Source organism: Cladophialophora carrionii (genome assembly GCF_000365165.1).
Source record: "Cladophialophora carrionii CBS 160.54 unplaced genomic scaffold supercont1.3, whole genome shotgun sequence".
NCBI classification, from domain to species: domain Eukaryota; kingdom Fungi; phylum Ascomycota; class Eurotiomycetes; order Chaetothyriales; family Herpotrichiellaceae; genus Cladophialophora; species Cladophialophora carrionii.
In genome coordinates this window covers 1,682,183-1,697,349 of record NW_008481828.1, presented here as the reverse complement: position 1 = coordinate 1,697,349, position 15,167 = coordinate 1,682,183, and the positions used below count along the sequence as shown (strand labels likewise).

Below are 15,167 nucleotides of genomic sequence, written 5' to 3'. Positions count from 1 at the left end.
AAGAAGAGGGCAATTACTTTTCACGTGCCTCGAGCTCGTTGGTGACTGGAGTGGCGTCTCCAGCCGAGAGAAGGGCAACAAGAGCGATGAGGGAGACTGCCTTGATATGCATGGTGGAGAGGATGGTAAGATGATGGACACAGGAGCAGACTGAATGAGTTTGGAAACGAGCGGCTTCGCTCATTTATATGTCGAAAAGGGTGAACAACAGAGCGTCTCACTTGCCTTGACTGTTACGTTGCCGTGGGCATAGTGAGTCCATTGAGCATCTTCGTTGATACCTTGCGAAAAGGCTAGCTACTTCTACATTGCCTCGAGAAGGCAGGTGGACCTATTCCATGTTTGGGTGCAACTGTATCTGGAGGCGTTGCCCGCCGAAGTTGATCATCGCTGCCAGTCTGGTAAAGGAATTCTACCGTCCGATAGGTGCCGTTCAACAGGACCTTTGAGCCGACCAGTGCTTTGTTGCAGGAGGTCTATGGGTTGCTGGAGGTACCACCAGTATGGTCGGATGTAACAGCCAAGTGTGTATCCCTTTTAGGACAATCAGAATGGGAGAAAATGGCATAGGGCTCACCATGCTGTTTCAACCGCAAGTGGACAAACCGCAGCCAATCGATCCACAATGACTCAGATTTTGTCTGACTGCTGCATCTTGTGCAGCGGTAGAGACGCACCTGGTCGCATTGAGCAACGGCAACACGTATGTCTTCCCTAGCATCATCTCCTGGATACTCTTCGGGATGTTCTCAAACTCAATCTTCGGCGCTTGACTTGTCCTTGAACAGCACAACGTTTGTTCCGAGAAGGTGAACTGCCGGCATGCGACCTCATATCTTGATCATTTCCTTCTTGGAAGCTGAATCCTTCATCCGTCGACACTCATCCTTTCACCAATGCCCTTCTCGCCCATGAGTTCGCATCCTGTCCTCACGACACCAATCATCCCGCCCGTTTGCACACCTTCACTTCCACCACCTGCTAGTCGGAACTCGATCTCTGCCAGCCCCTGTAACCACGTTACTCTTGTAGGAGCGCTGACCTCGAGTGTTTGGAGTTCTTCAGCCAGAGCTGTGAGAATGTCGGCCAGGGCCAGCCCACGACTACTCTTCAGAGCAGTGATCGTCCGCAGGCACTCTGTCAAGTCGGGTGTGCTCAGCATTGTCGTCATGATCAACCGGATATCCTCTGGATGAGGGGCAGCAATACAGTTATAAACCGTGTCATTCGTGATCAGTTCGTACTTGATGTCGGAATCCTTGACCGGCGGCTGACCTCGCATGGGCAGTGGTCTCGATCCAGCATGACAAGCTTGTAGGACGTTCAGCGCTCGCCGCATATCTCCTTTCGACAACTTGACCAGTGAATCCACAGCGTCGGCCGTGATGTTGACATGCTCCTGCGAGATCACGAGGTCGACCAGTCGCCGAATGTCCGCCTCTTTGAGCGGGGAGAATCGGAACCTCGTACACCGAGAGAGTAACGCAGGCGAGAGCTTGTGGGTATAGTTTGCAATGATACAGAACCTCGTGTTGGCAGTATATTTCTCCATAATTCTGCGTAGAGCCATCTGTGCCGCTGAAGTCATGGCGTCTGCTTCGTCGAGTATGATCAACTTGAAGGCACCGAGTCCAAGCTTTGGCCCTCCTGCATTTTGTTGTGTTGATGCGCTGAAGATCTGCTTTGTGGATGCGAAGGTCTTGATTTGTTCCCGCACAACATCAATTCCACGGTCGTCTGAAGCGTTGAGTTCAAGAACCATCTGCCGCATGTTTCTGGCACCATATATCTGTCTTGCCAACGCCAGAATCGTAGAAGTCTTGCCAGTGCCAGGTGGGCCATAGAGGAGAAGATGAGGCAGCCGGTTATGTTCCACGAATCGGTTGATTGTCGCGAGGATGTCTTGGTGACCGGAGACGTCGTCGAGGGTGTTTGGCCGGTACTTCTCAACCCTGTCGACAGTATGAGCATGGCCTCACCAGCGTCGAGTCAAAGCAGAGGTTTGCCCACCATGGTAGATTGTCCTCAGCCTCTACAGGTAGATCGGCGACTATTCGCTTCTGTTTACCTGCATTACCGTCGGCACTGAACTGTATTTCTTTATTTTTGACGGGCGCGACGTCCACGTCCATATCATCTTCGTAGTCGGACATGGCTGCGACTGTACTGACTTGCTGGTCTCGTATGTTGTGGTAGCGGTCAAATGGGTTGTGTCTCTCGACAATCAACATCCTTTACTGACGCGCCCAAGCCGACGCGTAAATTGAACTGCGCTTGTGCGAACAAGTGGCTGACCGTTGAATTTACTACGTCATACTACAGCATCCTGGGCTGCAATTGCGGGCACGATTCGATTGGCGGGCGCGCACTGCCCTTCACAACTCCTAGGATGTGCACGATTCAATTATTAGTCTCAACTACAACGGAGGTCATGGGTCAGTAAGGAGAAAGAGACCTTTAATTCCTACTATATCCCTCGCTTCCCTCCAGCAACGGCTCAAGATGCCGGTAAGCTATGGACACTTCCTTCAAGTACATCTCCCTCTGCTGACATCCCTCCCACAGGCATACCACTCCATCTTCCTGGGCGACCAGGGCGTCCAACTAATAGGTATGGCATAACTCCTCCTGGTCCGACAAAGTGCACTGTCCGTCTAACACTCCCTTAACCAGGAAACTTCCCCCTTCTTCCCCTGCGCACAAAAACCCGCGGTCCGGCGTACACTCTCCCTGCGCTCCCACCCGGTACCAACCCACTCGATGTCGACCCCGACTCGGAATCGTACGACTGTCTAGATGAAATCCTCTCCCTCTTCCGCGCCAATACCTTCTTCCGCAATTTTGAGATCAAAGGCCCCGCCGACCGCATGCTCATCTACGGCATATTATTCCTCAGCGATTGCTTGACCAAAGTCAAACCCAACATGGACAGTAGAGCGGCCGAGAAGGCACTTATCAATGGCGCGTTGGAGCAATTCAGCATCCCTGGAGAACCCGGGTTTCCGCTCAATCAGGCATATGAGCCGCCTAGGGACAGGAATGAGGCGGAGCAAATGAGGAGCTATTTGAGCCAGGTGAGGCAGGAGTTGGCGATTCGGTTGCACCAACGACTGTATGCCGACGGGGGGAATGTGCCGAGTAAGTGGTGGTTGAGCTTCACGAAGAGGAAATTCATGGGGAAGAGCTTATAGATGGCACCCGGGAGGGAAGGAGATCACAGAGCCACGGGCGATTCGAATGAGCGGGCATGCAAAATGAGCGAGTCGAAGGCGTGCTCTTTCGATCAACAGTAGTAAGGGATGTCATGAAAGCTGTTGTTGATGGCTATCGAGGCTCGTGACGTTGAAGAGGTGCTCCACCATGCTAAGTCTCAATGCTCATCTGAACATCATCCTTCTCATCCATTTCTTCCTTCAAAGCCTCCGTTGCCGGGCCGAGCACAGGCATTTCATCCTCTTCCGCTTCTTGCACGACAAGCTCCTCAACCTTCTCTGCCTCGAGAGGCGATTGCCCGCTCTCTTCTCGGGCGCTATCAATGAACTGGCGCTCGGCTGCCAGCTGTGCCTCCAGTTCGTTGTTCTCTTCGACCATCGGCTTCTTTAATGGCACTGGTACGCCTCCCTCTGTCGCGGAGCTAATCTGCTCTTCAATCTTCTGTCTCTTAACAGGCGACCGAACGGTCTCATCTTTCACAGACTCAACTAAGACTTGTTCGGCGGTATCCTGACTCACAACCTCTGTACTTTCTTCAGCCTTTACCTTCTTCCCTCTAGGTGGCCGTCCTCTCGCCTCCACCTTCCCCTCCGCAGGAATAACACGTGTACCAGAAAAGATGTATCCCTCCGCTCCACCCCGTCCGGTCATCAATGGGTGCGTCCGTCCCGGCAATACCTGCCACCTCCTCACCCTGGATGTCTGTACCATCGCGCCCAGAAGCAATGTCGGATCAAGGGGGAAATTTCTTGAAAGTACGTTTCGCTCGTCTGCCGGAGAGTTGATGAACGCGGTCCTTCTTGCGGTGGAGTAACAGTCGGCCAGCTCAACCAGCGGTTCGACGGTGGCGGAATAGACTACAACTTGGCTTCCGCCGGCGAGAAGAGGCACGAGATGTCGTAGTATTGAAGTCGGGTCTGTGAAACTTGCGACAACGAGGCCGTCGAATCCACCGGCGCGAGTCTCATCGACGACAGATTTGACCCGTTCCCATCGTCTTCGCTTCCGATAGTACGCGCTCCTACGATTTGACTTCATCGTCGCGAGCTCTTGGCCAGAAATGACTTCAGGTTCTTTGTACGCGATATCTGTTTCCGGGTCGAGGAGCTGCAGCCACGAGAGTGTCTTCAGATGTGTGTATAACGGGTGGGAAGCGTTGGGATTGTTCGAGTCGAAGTTGAGGTATTGCAGAAGGCCGAGGTTGGGCTGTTGGTTTGCATGGACGAGGGTTATTGTGTTGGACTGGGCGCTCATGGCCGTGGGTAATTGTTGGCGACTGGGTCTAGGGAACTGGTTGGCGGTGGGTGGGTGCTGGTCATCAGCATCGGAGGCGACTTCTTCAGCGTCGGCTATAGGTTCCGCTTCGAGAGTGGTTTGGTGCAGGATACCCATTCTCTCGGCCATAGCGGCGACAAGTAATCCTCCCGTGTCGTCCACGAGCAGGTATCGAGAAGAAGGCCTAACATCGAGTAAAGCGTCGTCCTCGCCAGCAGCATGAACGTTCGCCCAGCACCCGATCAACCCGACAGCCTCATTCCTCATCTCCATGATCTTACCGAATTCCCGATCTGCAAACATCCAATCGACCAAAGTGACTACATCAAGGGGCAGAATGGTGAACCGCTTCAAGAACTTCTTGTGCTTGCGTAATGTGTATTTGGCGAGTGAAAAGGCCGTCTTCTGGTCGAGTGTGCTGTGAGACTCCATGATCTTCTCGATCAGCTCGCGGCCGCTACCTGTGCTGTTTTGCTTGAGTGCTTCGATTTCGGCCATTGTTAGCTTTTGATTTGTTGGGTCGTCGTGCGTATTCATATTAGTCTTCCGCGCCTGCTGTGGCGTTGCTGGTCCTTCCGTCTCGTTGAAGGGAGTCGAAGCCTCGTCGGTCTCGGCTTGTTCTACCAGCGTGGCGGCATGTGACTCAGCGGCAGGGACGATCCTGAGCTCGCGTCCATCCTTGACCTCGTTGCGATCGAGGATCTCAAATGTAAGATGGTAAGGACGACCGATGATCTGATTTGTGCGAAAAGATCCATATTTCCCCAGGGATATCAGACTTGTTACAGAGTCAGCGACAGCTCGTCAAGGGCCGTTGTGCTGATATCTGTTTCGGGCCTGATAGTGTTGTAAGACCTACGTATTTGGGACCGTCTGTTCGACTTGGATTTGGTCCGAGGGGAGGCGGATGGCGACATATTGGTACGGTAGAATAGCAGAGAATGCCATTCCGGTGTCCAGATGGTGATCGTGCTCGGAGCTGCAGGAGCATTCTTCATTGCGCTGAATCTGCTTGTAATTAAGTTCGAGTTTTCCAAAGTTTCTATTGCATATCCGGTATTTCTACTCCACCGAACCTACTGCGGCGGACCTTATATGCATTTTTAGCGTCATTGTTCTGCGTGTCCACTTCCCCGGACTTCAGTTCACAATAAGCGTTCTCTCGACCTCAAAATCTCCGTCCACTTGATTGTTCTCGGACTCACAGAATCCAACTTTGTCGACCAAAACGACTCTCGCTCGACTCCGCCACATGATCGGCCCTGCCTCGTGACCATGAGTCAGGTCCAAGCGGGGATTGAGCCACAAACCAGGAACAATGCCTGTCAAACCACCTGACGTCACAGGGCAAACAATGGGCAACGGATCTCTCGCCAGGGGATTCTGGGGGTGCGGTCAAAGACGCGCCGCATTCAGTCTGTCTTCGTCCAAGTACGTACACGGCTTTCCCAGAACGAAGGTGAGTAGAAACTGTGACGCAGTTTGTGGTAAGGCCCCAAGGCACCAAACAAGCATATATCACTCACTCTTGGTTCCACCTCTCTTTCCACTGCCTATTCCACCCTTCTACTGAGGATCGTCAGATTCTAGATACTTTGAACACAATCGCATCTCAACATGTCGGACATTGCGAAGGGCGTCGGCAACCTGATCACCTCCATCGTCGAGATCATCAAAGGCATCTTCGGCACGTTTATCAATGCCATCCAAGGAATCTTCGTCACGGTGTTCAACGTCTTCCAAGGCGCGTTGAATGCGGTCATCGGGCTTGTCAGGAACACCTTCAACCTGGCTGAGGGCGCGGTCGGCTTCATCATAGGTATGGCATGGCATGGCATGCGTCGCTTCCTGGGTATGAACGGCTCGCTGACCTGCGATAGGAAACTTCTTCATTCTCGGCACGCTGGCCGCCATCTACTTCGGGTATCAACTGCTTCAGCAACGCCAAGGCAACCGGCCTGCCCCAATCTCGAAAGCGGTGACTGGAAAGACACAGTGATCTCAAGAAGACAGAACTTGATAGCCAGAGCACGGTCGCGCAGACCTTGAGAAGGCATGAGCGGTAGGCGACTGAAGGGTGCGAAGTCGCGGTAGTCGTCGCCATCACACCACGAGATACCCACATTACGAGATCAATGAGCAACAGTGTTAATATGTTATGGGAAGCAGGGTTGATCCGCACGAAGCACCCACCGCAGCAAGCGAGGACCGGCATTCTCTTGAGTCTCGCTTGAGCTGGAACAACAAGCGTTCTGCGTATATTCGACGGGTTTCGCATCTGCAGCTGATAGTCGAGGCTCTCACTGGAAAGAAACACAGTAGGTATGAATGCCATAGATTAGGTAGCGCACATTACGGTACAACAGTATTAGTCAAACTCCGCGATATTCCTCAGTTTTTGTGCCATCTTGTTGAATGCTCCCACCCGTCTTTCGCATGGGCATCCGTCGTAAGAACCTGCGAATTGACGGGTGACTTTGGTTTGGACAGTGTGCTGTAACTACTGACTTACAGCGCTCCATATATGGACCTCTTTCTCATACCTACACAGCACTGATCACTCCAACATACCCATCCGGAACGCCACCTTCTGTACAGCGGAATGGAATGCCTGTGCGTCGAATGTAACGCTAGCTGTTGAGGCTCAAGAAATGTCCAATCCTTGTGGTTTGCAAATGTGTCCCACCACAGGAGAAGATGGCGCTCGGGACGCGTGCACGAGGTTCGCTTGGATCTCCACATGTCCACGGCTCGAGTTTGTACCCTCATCGCGGCGGGACTTCTGGAAAGGTTGAAGTCGGTGTTATATGTTTTATCTATCTCTTACTCCAGCACGTGCACATCTGGCTGGGTTATAACGATAAGAAAAGCTGTGAGCTGGTTGACATGTAAGTCAAGAATGGGTATCTATCCCCCTCCGAACATGTGAACCCAGAGCGAGTTTGCTCCAAATGTCATCTGAATAACAGAAAATGAGGTTGTCGACAGGTACTTGGCTGCGCACACCTTTGTGCTTGTATAACAGGCCAGAGCTCCAGAGTTTGTTCGCGTCGCTGGCGATGGCCCCTTTTGAGTAGAAGACTGTGCTGCTCAGCACGCGTCCACCGGGTCCTGGCAGAGCGATATCTTCGATTTATGCTTTGATGGCTTTTGCCTTCCTCCTTGCGGCCACGGTCCACTCGTACAAGACATCTTTGAAGGCAAAGAGGAAAGCGGCCGTCAAGACACTCTGGCTGACTTTGGGCACAATACCTGCAAGCAATGAGTTAGCCAACGCCAGGAGAGGAAGCACAAGCGGAGCTCACCCTTGTACAAGCCACTATAACCCTCATCCTTGACAATTTTGTTCAAGCTCTTCCACATGCCCTCATGTGGGTCATCTTTGGTGGCGACATGAGCCCTCGACTTGACAGTGATATACGGGTATGTGATGGTGGTGGCCAGCAGCTTGCCGATAGCTCCGAGGTAAAATGCATCCTTTGGACCCACCTTCCTCCGTTTTTCAATGACATTCCTGAGTTGTTCGTAGATGGTATATTGTAAGATTGGGTTGATTACAAGAACCAGAGCTGGAAGGACTCCAGCAAAGAGGGAGGACGGACCCTCGTCTCGTAGAAGGCTCAGAAAGGTTCCGATTGTGCTCTGCTTCTTGCTGGGTCTCTTTTCACCACCTGGCAACTGGTCCTCGGTAGAATCACTCTTTCGAGCAGTCATTCTTGTGTTGACGACCCAGATGGGATTGGTCAGCAAGACCGTGGCCGAGCCTGCGATGGCACCGGCGATCATGCTCTCGACGGTGGTAAGCTTCTTGCTGGCGCGGCCGGCTGTGATGGCAGCTTTCTCGAAGAATGCCCGAGTCCACTCGTACCAGTAGTAGTAGACGAAGTTGGTAACAGAGATACCGAACAGAGCGCTATCGAGCCCGGCGTAGAGACCACCTAGCCCCTCGCGGTTGATGATATGTCTGACAGCTGCCAATGTCGAAGTATCCGCTCTCTTGGACTCGACCTGGGCACGGGTTGACAGGGTGATCAGGGGGTAGGTCAAGGTCATTGCGAGCAGGCCACCACCTGCGCCGGCCAAGGCATGGGCAATGTTGTCGCTCTGTTGAGCAGCAGATGTTGCGGGGGTAGGATCGCGGGATGGAACTGTATTGACCGGACCAGCCGTTTGCGACCTCTGTTGGTCGAGGTCGCCCTCGGTCGGCGTCGGCGCGACGTTCTTCGTGTCAGACATGATGACTATGGGTTGTGGCAGTCTGCTGGTTGACAGAAGAGTAGAGAGGGGCTAGGGTCCGATGAACACGGAGAAGCAGGGGAGGGAGAGTGATAAGCCGTCAATAGGTGCCCGCCTTTTGTAGCTCACAGACTCTGACGCATGCTTCTAACCGGGAGTTGGAGATGTTATGGGAGATTTCGGAACATTCAATCGTGATGGTGAGGAGCCGTGGGAGCTTGTTCGGCGATCCATGGTCATCGAGTCTCATGCTTTGGCATTTCAAGTGTTTAGCCTCGGCAAATATGGCTTGGCAACCGGCTCGGCTAAGGAATAACTATTTCCCGTATCGCCGAAAACAGGTGGGACAAACATTTGACACTCGAGACACCCCTGAGACCGTGGTCTCGTGTGCTTCCGACATCGCCAGAGCCAGAGAGGCTACTGTAGCTTATCTTCATTGGTATCTTTCCCCATCATTGGCACAGCCCACGCTAAGATTCTGCACTAACACTTGCCACACTCTATGGTGCCAACAAAGGAGTAAAAGGAGGTGTCTACGGAGTACAGTATCCTCTTATTATGTGCAATATGCCCGCTTTTTCGCCTCCGAAATTCCTCATACCTGCATCAGAAATCCAGTCACACCAGTGCTCCCCCTAGTGCAATCCCAGTGGACGTAAGCACCCAGTACAGTCCGATATTCACAGCTCCTTTAGATCGCCAGGCGTCGGTTCAGTACTGACGGCGCCGAGAACCTTCGCATCCGCACTCTTTCCTTCGCTCATCTTCAAAACCTCTGGAAGTTGTGTGGTTGTCGGCCACTTTGGCTCGCCCTTTAAGATCTGCGCAGCTGTGGTATTCGGCCCGTAGGCTTCTGCATTGACACCTGATCGCTCCTTGATTATAGTGCCGTCCACTGTCAAGCCACCATAGATGCCGCGCGATTTGGTGTATGTCCAGACCGGCTTGACATCCTTGTTGTTAATGCGGGGGGTACCTCCAATAGGCCCGGCAGCCATGGTACCGCCAGCGCCCAGATTCGTTTCGCCCGTCGTATAAGCATCCACCGCTTCTTGTGTGTTGAGCACGCACACGCAATCGTACACATCAACTCCGTATGCCACGCCAAACCCGCCCGATACGACTGAAAACGCAGATGGGGGAGACCAGGATCCATCAGCGAGACGTGCGACGACGACACCAGAACCTCCAGTGCCAGCAAGATACATTGCGGCCCGGAAGCCCGAGAATATGGCCAGACCCTTGGCATTCGCGATGACTTCAACCGGTAATCTACCTTTCTCTGTCATTGCATCAGCCTGGGACACAGTTGATTTCGCGTCCTTTGGGATGATGCGCACCAATGAAGCCCTTCAGAATCTGTGCTGCCTTGTTGCACTCCTTTTGAAGACTCGGCATTTCGAAGAAGCACCTTTTGAGATCGTCTGGATAATTTGGACGAATCGATCGCACTGTATACTGGAAGCTTTGGAGATCGTAGCGGAAAGGTTAGTGGAGGGTGGTCCGTGATGGCTGAATGGATTAGGAGCAAGCGGATTTCGAGGCTTTAAATCCTTCGAGACGTCTCTTGAAGAAGGCTGAGCTGCCGTAGCGGTCAGACTGGAGAGCCTGATCCCTACCATGATCATGGGTCCAATGTATGGAAGTGGAACGTCGCGGACGCTATGACTCGACTCATCACGGCTTCTGAAGTCACCAGATTGCTGCGCAAATAGACTCAAATCAACGCGGAGGGTAATGAAGGGACATCTTATTCGTTTCAAGCTTATACGCCTGTGGCGCGTCCATGGCGGAGCAGTTTCGAGAGTGACTTGAGTGCTGAGCCAGAAACGAGTTCAAGACGGACGGAAAACTGGTGGCAGTGGATGCGTATGCGTATGTAGCAGTGGCAGAAGACGTATTCGGCTGACTTTCCAGGCGGAGATATACGTGTGGTGGCCTAGCCTTCTTCTCGAAAGTGGATGAAATAGCGAGCCTCGCGCCTCAAATTGGGCGAGAACCTCATGGACCGCCATGTCCTCCGTACTCAGTCAGGTACGAAAGTTTATGTGGTGCAGCCATAGGATTTCATGTACCCCACTCACGGCTGCCGAGGCCGGCACCACGAAAATGTCTCATGACACCCCGATAACCGCCGTCCCAGTCAGGTCAAACACAGTCTTCACCACTTCGATCTTTGACTCACTGACCGTGTCTTCAATCATCTCAACGGTAGGAGGCGTATAGACGTGACCCTGTCGATCGACGAATCTGACATTCAAGCCTACACTGGAGTGGCACCCTTTGTGCCACGAAGATCCCACCCACTGCGCTTCGCGTTCGTCTGACAATTTTTGCTCGCTGGTATGTAATTACCGATCCTGCAAACCCCCGGTTACTACCGCTCAGAAGCAATCATACTGATCGAACGCGGTGGCAGCATGAACCACGCCAGCATACGGTCTGATCTCCAATCAAGCAAGCGACGATGATATTCACGCGTGGAGTGTCCCTAACCAACTTCGTCATTGCCTCTTCGGCGTTGGGCTTCCAGGTCTTTGTCCTCTACCCATGGCACAAACGGCTGGACGAGGACTTTGAGCGGCTGAAAGAGGAGCATATTTCGATCCTACATCAAGACAAGGAGACCCGACTTAGCGAATTGAGAGGGATTAATGAGCAGCTCAAGAGACTTGGCAAGATTGATGGCCAGAGCGAAAATATTCGCGGCCGCATATAGGAAAGTCGAGGGCGCCGATTGATCGTTCCACGTTTTAGAGCATAATCCTAGAGACGGAGCCAGGTTCGGGATTCTGCGTTAGACGGCACCTAGATTAGATGGCGGCGCTTGCAATAGTATGTTGTTACTTTGCCCAAGGAGGGACAATGCTGACATCTTCCAATCCTCGCGGATGAACAATTCTTTCTGGCGCCGCTCTTACCGACCAAGGTAAGACTGGAGACTTGCCAGATTGGTGCGCAGTACATGCAGTCATTTCCTGGTATTGTCACTTCAATCAGGAAGCCCCTGGACAACCGTTGTCCCACGGCGCTTCCGACTTTGGCAACTGCTGCCATTACTGTTCCGATACCAGCACCATACCCGACTATCTTGCATGCGTAGAATGTGCCAAAAGCGTGGGAAAGCCGTGAGAGCCATGCGTTACTCGAACACGGAGTATCATCTCGAGCTGATCAGGCTCAATCCACGAGAACCCTCTCACCTACCATGAAGGGTCAGGTATTGGACACGAGTCTCACTGTCCTAGAACCATCTCAACCAAACAGCTGCCCTGGCACACTGTGTTCCAAGGGGAGCTTGAGGGAGTCGGACAAATGGACCTCCAGATATCTATGGAGGAACAGTCACATTTGCTAAAGGGTGAGACAGACAAGGACTTGGACACCAAGCAAACGTTGAAGTGGGCGGACTTCATCCAGGACGCTTACACAGCCAACGGCTTTGATCATGCGGACGTCCTACACATGAAGGGTTACAATGCTGCATGCTGCAGACAGGCTGTTTCGGCGGCTTGTAGACGGAAGCATTAAGGGGGAGAATAGCATTGATGCCAACAGATGGTGCTGCGAGACTACTGATCGACAACCGCCTGCAATCACAACACCAGTAGTTGTGTGTTGGGAGTGCCTGATCTTCCCTCAAGACATGTTGCCTTTTCGCGGCGTATGTTTGAACCTTTGTTTGAGGGCGGACGTTGGACAAACCGGGTAGTTGAAGATATGCTGTTATTTGCCGGAACCTGTTCACAAAGGCGTCACCCGGAAGACGTCAGTCACAAACAGTGAATACTAAACAACAATAAGATACCTGAGTATTGACAATCTTCAATGTTCAGTGAAATACTTCTTCACTGTCAACATCTTTCCTTGTCACTTCTTCGCCAAGACCTCTCACCATATCACTGCCAAGCCCGGGATTTCACGGCTAAATTTAAGGCTTGCTTTTTTCAGCTCGGAACAACTTAAATCCGAACTATCCCCACCACCTCTCCGTCAGCGCCACACTCAAGCCACCTTCAGCCACCTTCAGACATGGAGAATCTTCCTCTTTCGTCTCCGTCTTCCGTCCTCACTCCAGGCAGCGACATCAAGCCAATCATCGACAGATACTCGGCCAAGGGTCTCCTCCACAATACTGTGAGACTCACTCCTGATCAGACGTATCATATGTGGGCTTCATGGAACTGACTTCCTAACAGGACATCGATCCAACCGATCCCGCTCTCACAAGTCTCACCCAGGTGTTGCGCGATGGAGGAACCCTCGATCAAGCCGGTTGGAGTGCGAGGTCACTCTGGCTAACTTCCATTTCACTGCCAGAGCTTGGTGCATTCGACGGACACAAGGCCTATCTACTAGCTGGTGGAGAATACCAAGGGCCGTTGAAGGAGGACTTGGAGGAAGAACCCAACGACGACAAGTCCCAAGCCATCTTCGCTGTTTCCCATGGTCTTATGTATGCCGGCTGTTATGCTGAGGCTTACCTGATGATCTCGCTGAAAACCAACTTCCTCGAGGCGCACGGCGATCAGGAGAAGCAAAAGCTGATCGATCTGAAACTAGCCGCAGGGGACGCCTTCGAACAAGCCATCAAGCAGCACAGCCAACAGTATGCGCAAGCGACCAAACAGGGAATACAGCAACACTTCGCGTTGGACGATGAATTGCATAATTTCATGCTTATACCGGCCATTCGCGACGGGAGAGTTCGTGTCACCAAGTATCCTCTGATACCAGAGGAGCTCTACGGTCTTCAAGCATCTGCATTCGGTCGACTCAACTTCGAACTCAAGATCCTCTGCAAAGTGCCCGGGTCCTGTGTCATTCAGAAGAGAGCGCCTCCGTCCAAGGAAGGCAGCTCGACCGAAGGACCTGGCTCCCAAGCAGGCTATGGTATCCATGTCACTAGAGACATCCCACGAGGCGCACTTCTCTTCAGCGAACGTACCGAACTCTACTCGCCCACGCATTCAGATGACCTGAGGCCATGCAAAAACTGCGTTCTCGATGTCCCCGAAAACCGCCAGGCAGACGGCACGTACGAGTACACGACGTCTTTCTGCAGCAACAGTTGTGCGAGGAAGTTTGCACGGTTCGTTCACGTCCCGGAGCAGCTCTTTCGCAACGTTCTCCAAGACACAGTCCAATGGGTCAATCAGAATCCGGGGCGGCACCCGCTGACTGCGCCTGGCATCGCTACACTCAATGCCGACTACGGTGGTGCGATGTACGTCTCCTACGATCGGCACATCGCAGCTGCCATTGACGAGCTTCAGCGCGGGGATATTGACGTCTATTCTGGAGCTGCCTGGGATGGTTGTGTGGTGATGGAAATTCTGGCGCGTGTCCAGAATAACTCACGAGCCTTCGATGTTGATGAGGAGGTCTGTTTCGTTGCGCTAACCCGTCTCTTCTCACTCATCAACGATGGGCCGGCGAACGTCACATTCACCTGGAGAACAGATGGTGCGGCTGCGACGGTGGAGGTCACTGCCAACCGTGATCTGAGGAATGGAGAGGAGTTGTTGATCGGTCCTGTCTAGGCGGGCGACATTGGTGGTACTCAAGTTAGATAGGACGGCCTGGGGTAGCGATGCGACTGGTAGATTCACAATTTCAATGCATTACACAAAGATGTTCTATGAGTGCGTCATGAGTAATATCGGCTATTCTCAAAAGCTGCTACCGTCCTTCAAGTTGATGCTGTACATTCGCACTGGAAGACGCTGCTAGCAGACGTTTTGTTCATAAGGCACTATCTACGTTGTGATTCAAGGTCGGTGCGCGGCTGTCCGTCACATTCAGCGTGCAACCTTGTCCTCTGTTTGATATCGATGCCTTAATGAAAGCTCCGTGAGTATTCACCCCCTCTATCTCATGAGGTCGCTCGGTAAATTCCATTCATCCTCCTCACTCAGCTGTTTATTCTGACAAGGCGTACCCCAGCACCTTTGCCTTCTCCTCGTCGCTCAACTTTTCCACCCCCAGAGGCGGCAGAATGGGTTGCTGGCCCTTGACGAAATCAAAATGTCCCATCCGATAGGTCAACGCGATGTCCTCCGGCCCCTTGGCGCCCTTGGGATTGTTCCCCGAGATGCAGTTCATCGGGAAGCCCACGTCGAAGGGGTAGGCCGAGTCGATGGCGTCCATCTCGTCCGGTGTAAGCCGGATGGTCAGGGCCTCGATGTTTTGCCGCAGATGCGAGATCTTCCTGCCGCCCACGACGGGCGTCACGTAGGGGCCCTTGTGCATCACGTACGCCAACGCCACGGACGTCAACGGCACCGGCGGCGAGCGCGAACCCGCGACCTTTTCCAACACGCGCGACACCTCGACCTCCTTGCCTGTCTTTGCGGCTGGCATGTTGCGGCTTTGCTGTTCCGTTCCCTGCGAGGGGTTAGGTGTGAGGTGTGAGATGTGAGGTGTGAGATGTGAGGTGT

The 15,167-nt window shown here is 52.9% G+C and overlaps 9 protein-coding genes across 9 annotated transcripts; 4 read left to right on the top strand and 5 right to left on the bottom strand.

Moving 5' to 3' along the window:
- Positions 1-868: 868 nt before the first annotated feature.
- Positions 869-2,153, bottom strand: G647_04010 (uncharacterized protein; the record flags this gene model as incomplete). The annotated part of the gene is made up of 2 exons (XM_008728355.1): positions 869-1,952; positions 2,011-2,153. 2 exons carry the CDS (start codon positions 2,151-2,153, stop codon positions 869-871), a joined length of 1,227 nt encoding a protein of 408 aa, XP_008726577.1.
- A 349-nt stretch (positions 2,154-2,502) lies between these two features.
- Positions 2,503-3,191, top strand: G647_04009 (uncharacterized protein; the record flags this gene model as incomplete). Its single annotated transcript, XM_008728354.1, has 3 exons — positions 2,503-2,508; positions 2,566-2,611; positions 2,674-3,191. 3 exons carry the CDS (start codon positions 2,503-2,505, stop codon positions 3,189-3,191), a joined length of 570 nt encoding a protein of 189 aa, XP_008726576.1.
- A 172-nt stretch (positions 3,192-3,363) lies between these two features.
- G647_04008 (uncharacterized protein) lies at positions 3,364-5,436 on the bottom strand (the record flags this gene model as incomplete). The annotated part of the gene is made up of 2 exons (XM_008728353.1): positions 3,364-5,266; positions 5,348-5,436. 2 exons carry the CDS (start codon positions 5,434-5,436, stop codon positions 3,364-3,366), a joined length of 1,992 nt encoding a protein of 663 aa, XP_008726575.1.
- A 669-nt stretch (positions 5,437-6,105) lies between these two features.
- Positions 6,106-6,487, top strand: G647_04007 (uncharacterized protein; the record flags this gene model as incomplete). Its single annotated transcript, XM_008728352.1, has 2 exons — positions 6,106-6,307; positions 6,369-6,487. The coding sequence occupies 2 exons, from the start codon at positions 6,106-6,108 to the stop codon at positions 6,485-6,487; spliced, it is 321 nt and encodes a 106-aa protein (XP_008726574.1).
- A 1,134-nt stretch (positions 6,488-7,621) lies between these two features.
- On the bottom strand, positions 7,622-8,724 carry G647_04006 (uncharacterized protein; the record flags this gene model as incomplete). Its single annotated transcript, XM_008728351.1, has 2 exons — positions 7,622-7,740; positions 7,794-8,724. The coding sequence occupies 2 exons, from the start codon at positions 8,722-8,724 to the stop codon at positions 7,622-7,624; spliced, it is 1,050 nt and encodes a 349-aa protein (XP_008726573.1).
- A 683-nt stretch (positions 8,725-9,407) lies between these two features.
- Positions 9,408-10,016, bottom strand: G647_04005 (uncharacterized protein; the record flags this gene model as incomplete). Its single annotated transcript, XM_008728350.1, has 1 exon — positions 9,408-10,016. One exon carries the CDS (start codon positions 10,014-10,016, stop codon positions 9,408-9,410), a length of 609 nt encoding a protein of 202 aa, XP_008726572.1.
- Positions 10,017-11,194: 1,178 nt separating this feature from the next.
- On the top strand, positions 11,195-11,446 carry G647_04004 (uncharacterized protein; the record flags this gene model as incomplete). Its single annotated transcript, XM_008728349.1, has 1 exon — positions 11,195-11,446. One exon carries the CDS (start codon positions 11,195-11,197, stop codon positions 11,444-11,446), a length of 252 nt encoding a protein of 83 aa, XP_008726571.1.
- Positions 11,447-12,759: 1,313 nt separating this feature from the next.
- Positions 12,760-14,270, top strand: G647_04003 (uncharacterized protein; the record flags this gene model as incomplete). Its single annotated transcript, XM_008728348.1, has 2 exons — positions 12,760-12,864; positions 12,927-14,270. The coding sequence occupies 2 exons, from the start codon at positions 12,760-12,762 to the stop codon at positions 14,268-14,270; spliced, it is 1,449 nt and encodes a 482-aa protein (XP_008726570.1).
- Positions 14,271-14,649: 379 nt separating this feature from the next.
- On the bottom strand, positions 14,650-15,090 carry G647_04002 (uncharacterized protein; the record flags this gene model as incomplete). Its single annotated transcript, XM_008728347.1, has 1 exon — positions 14,650-15,090. One exon carries the CDS (start codon positions 15,088-15,090, stop codon positions 14,650-14,652), a length of 441 nt encoding a protein of 146 aa, XP_008726569.1.
- Between the last annotated feature and the right edge of the window lie 77 nt (positions 15,091-15,167).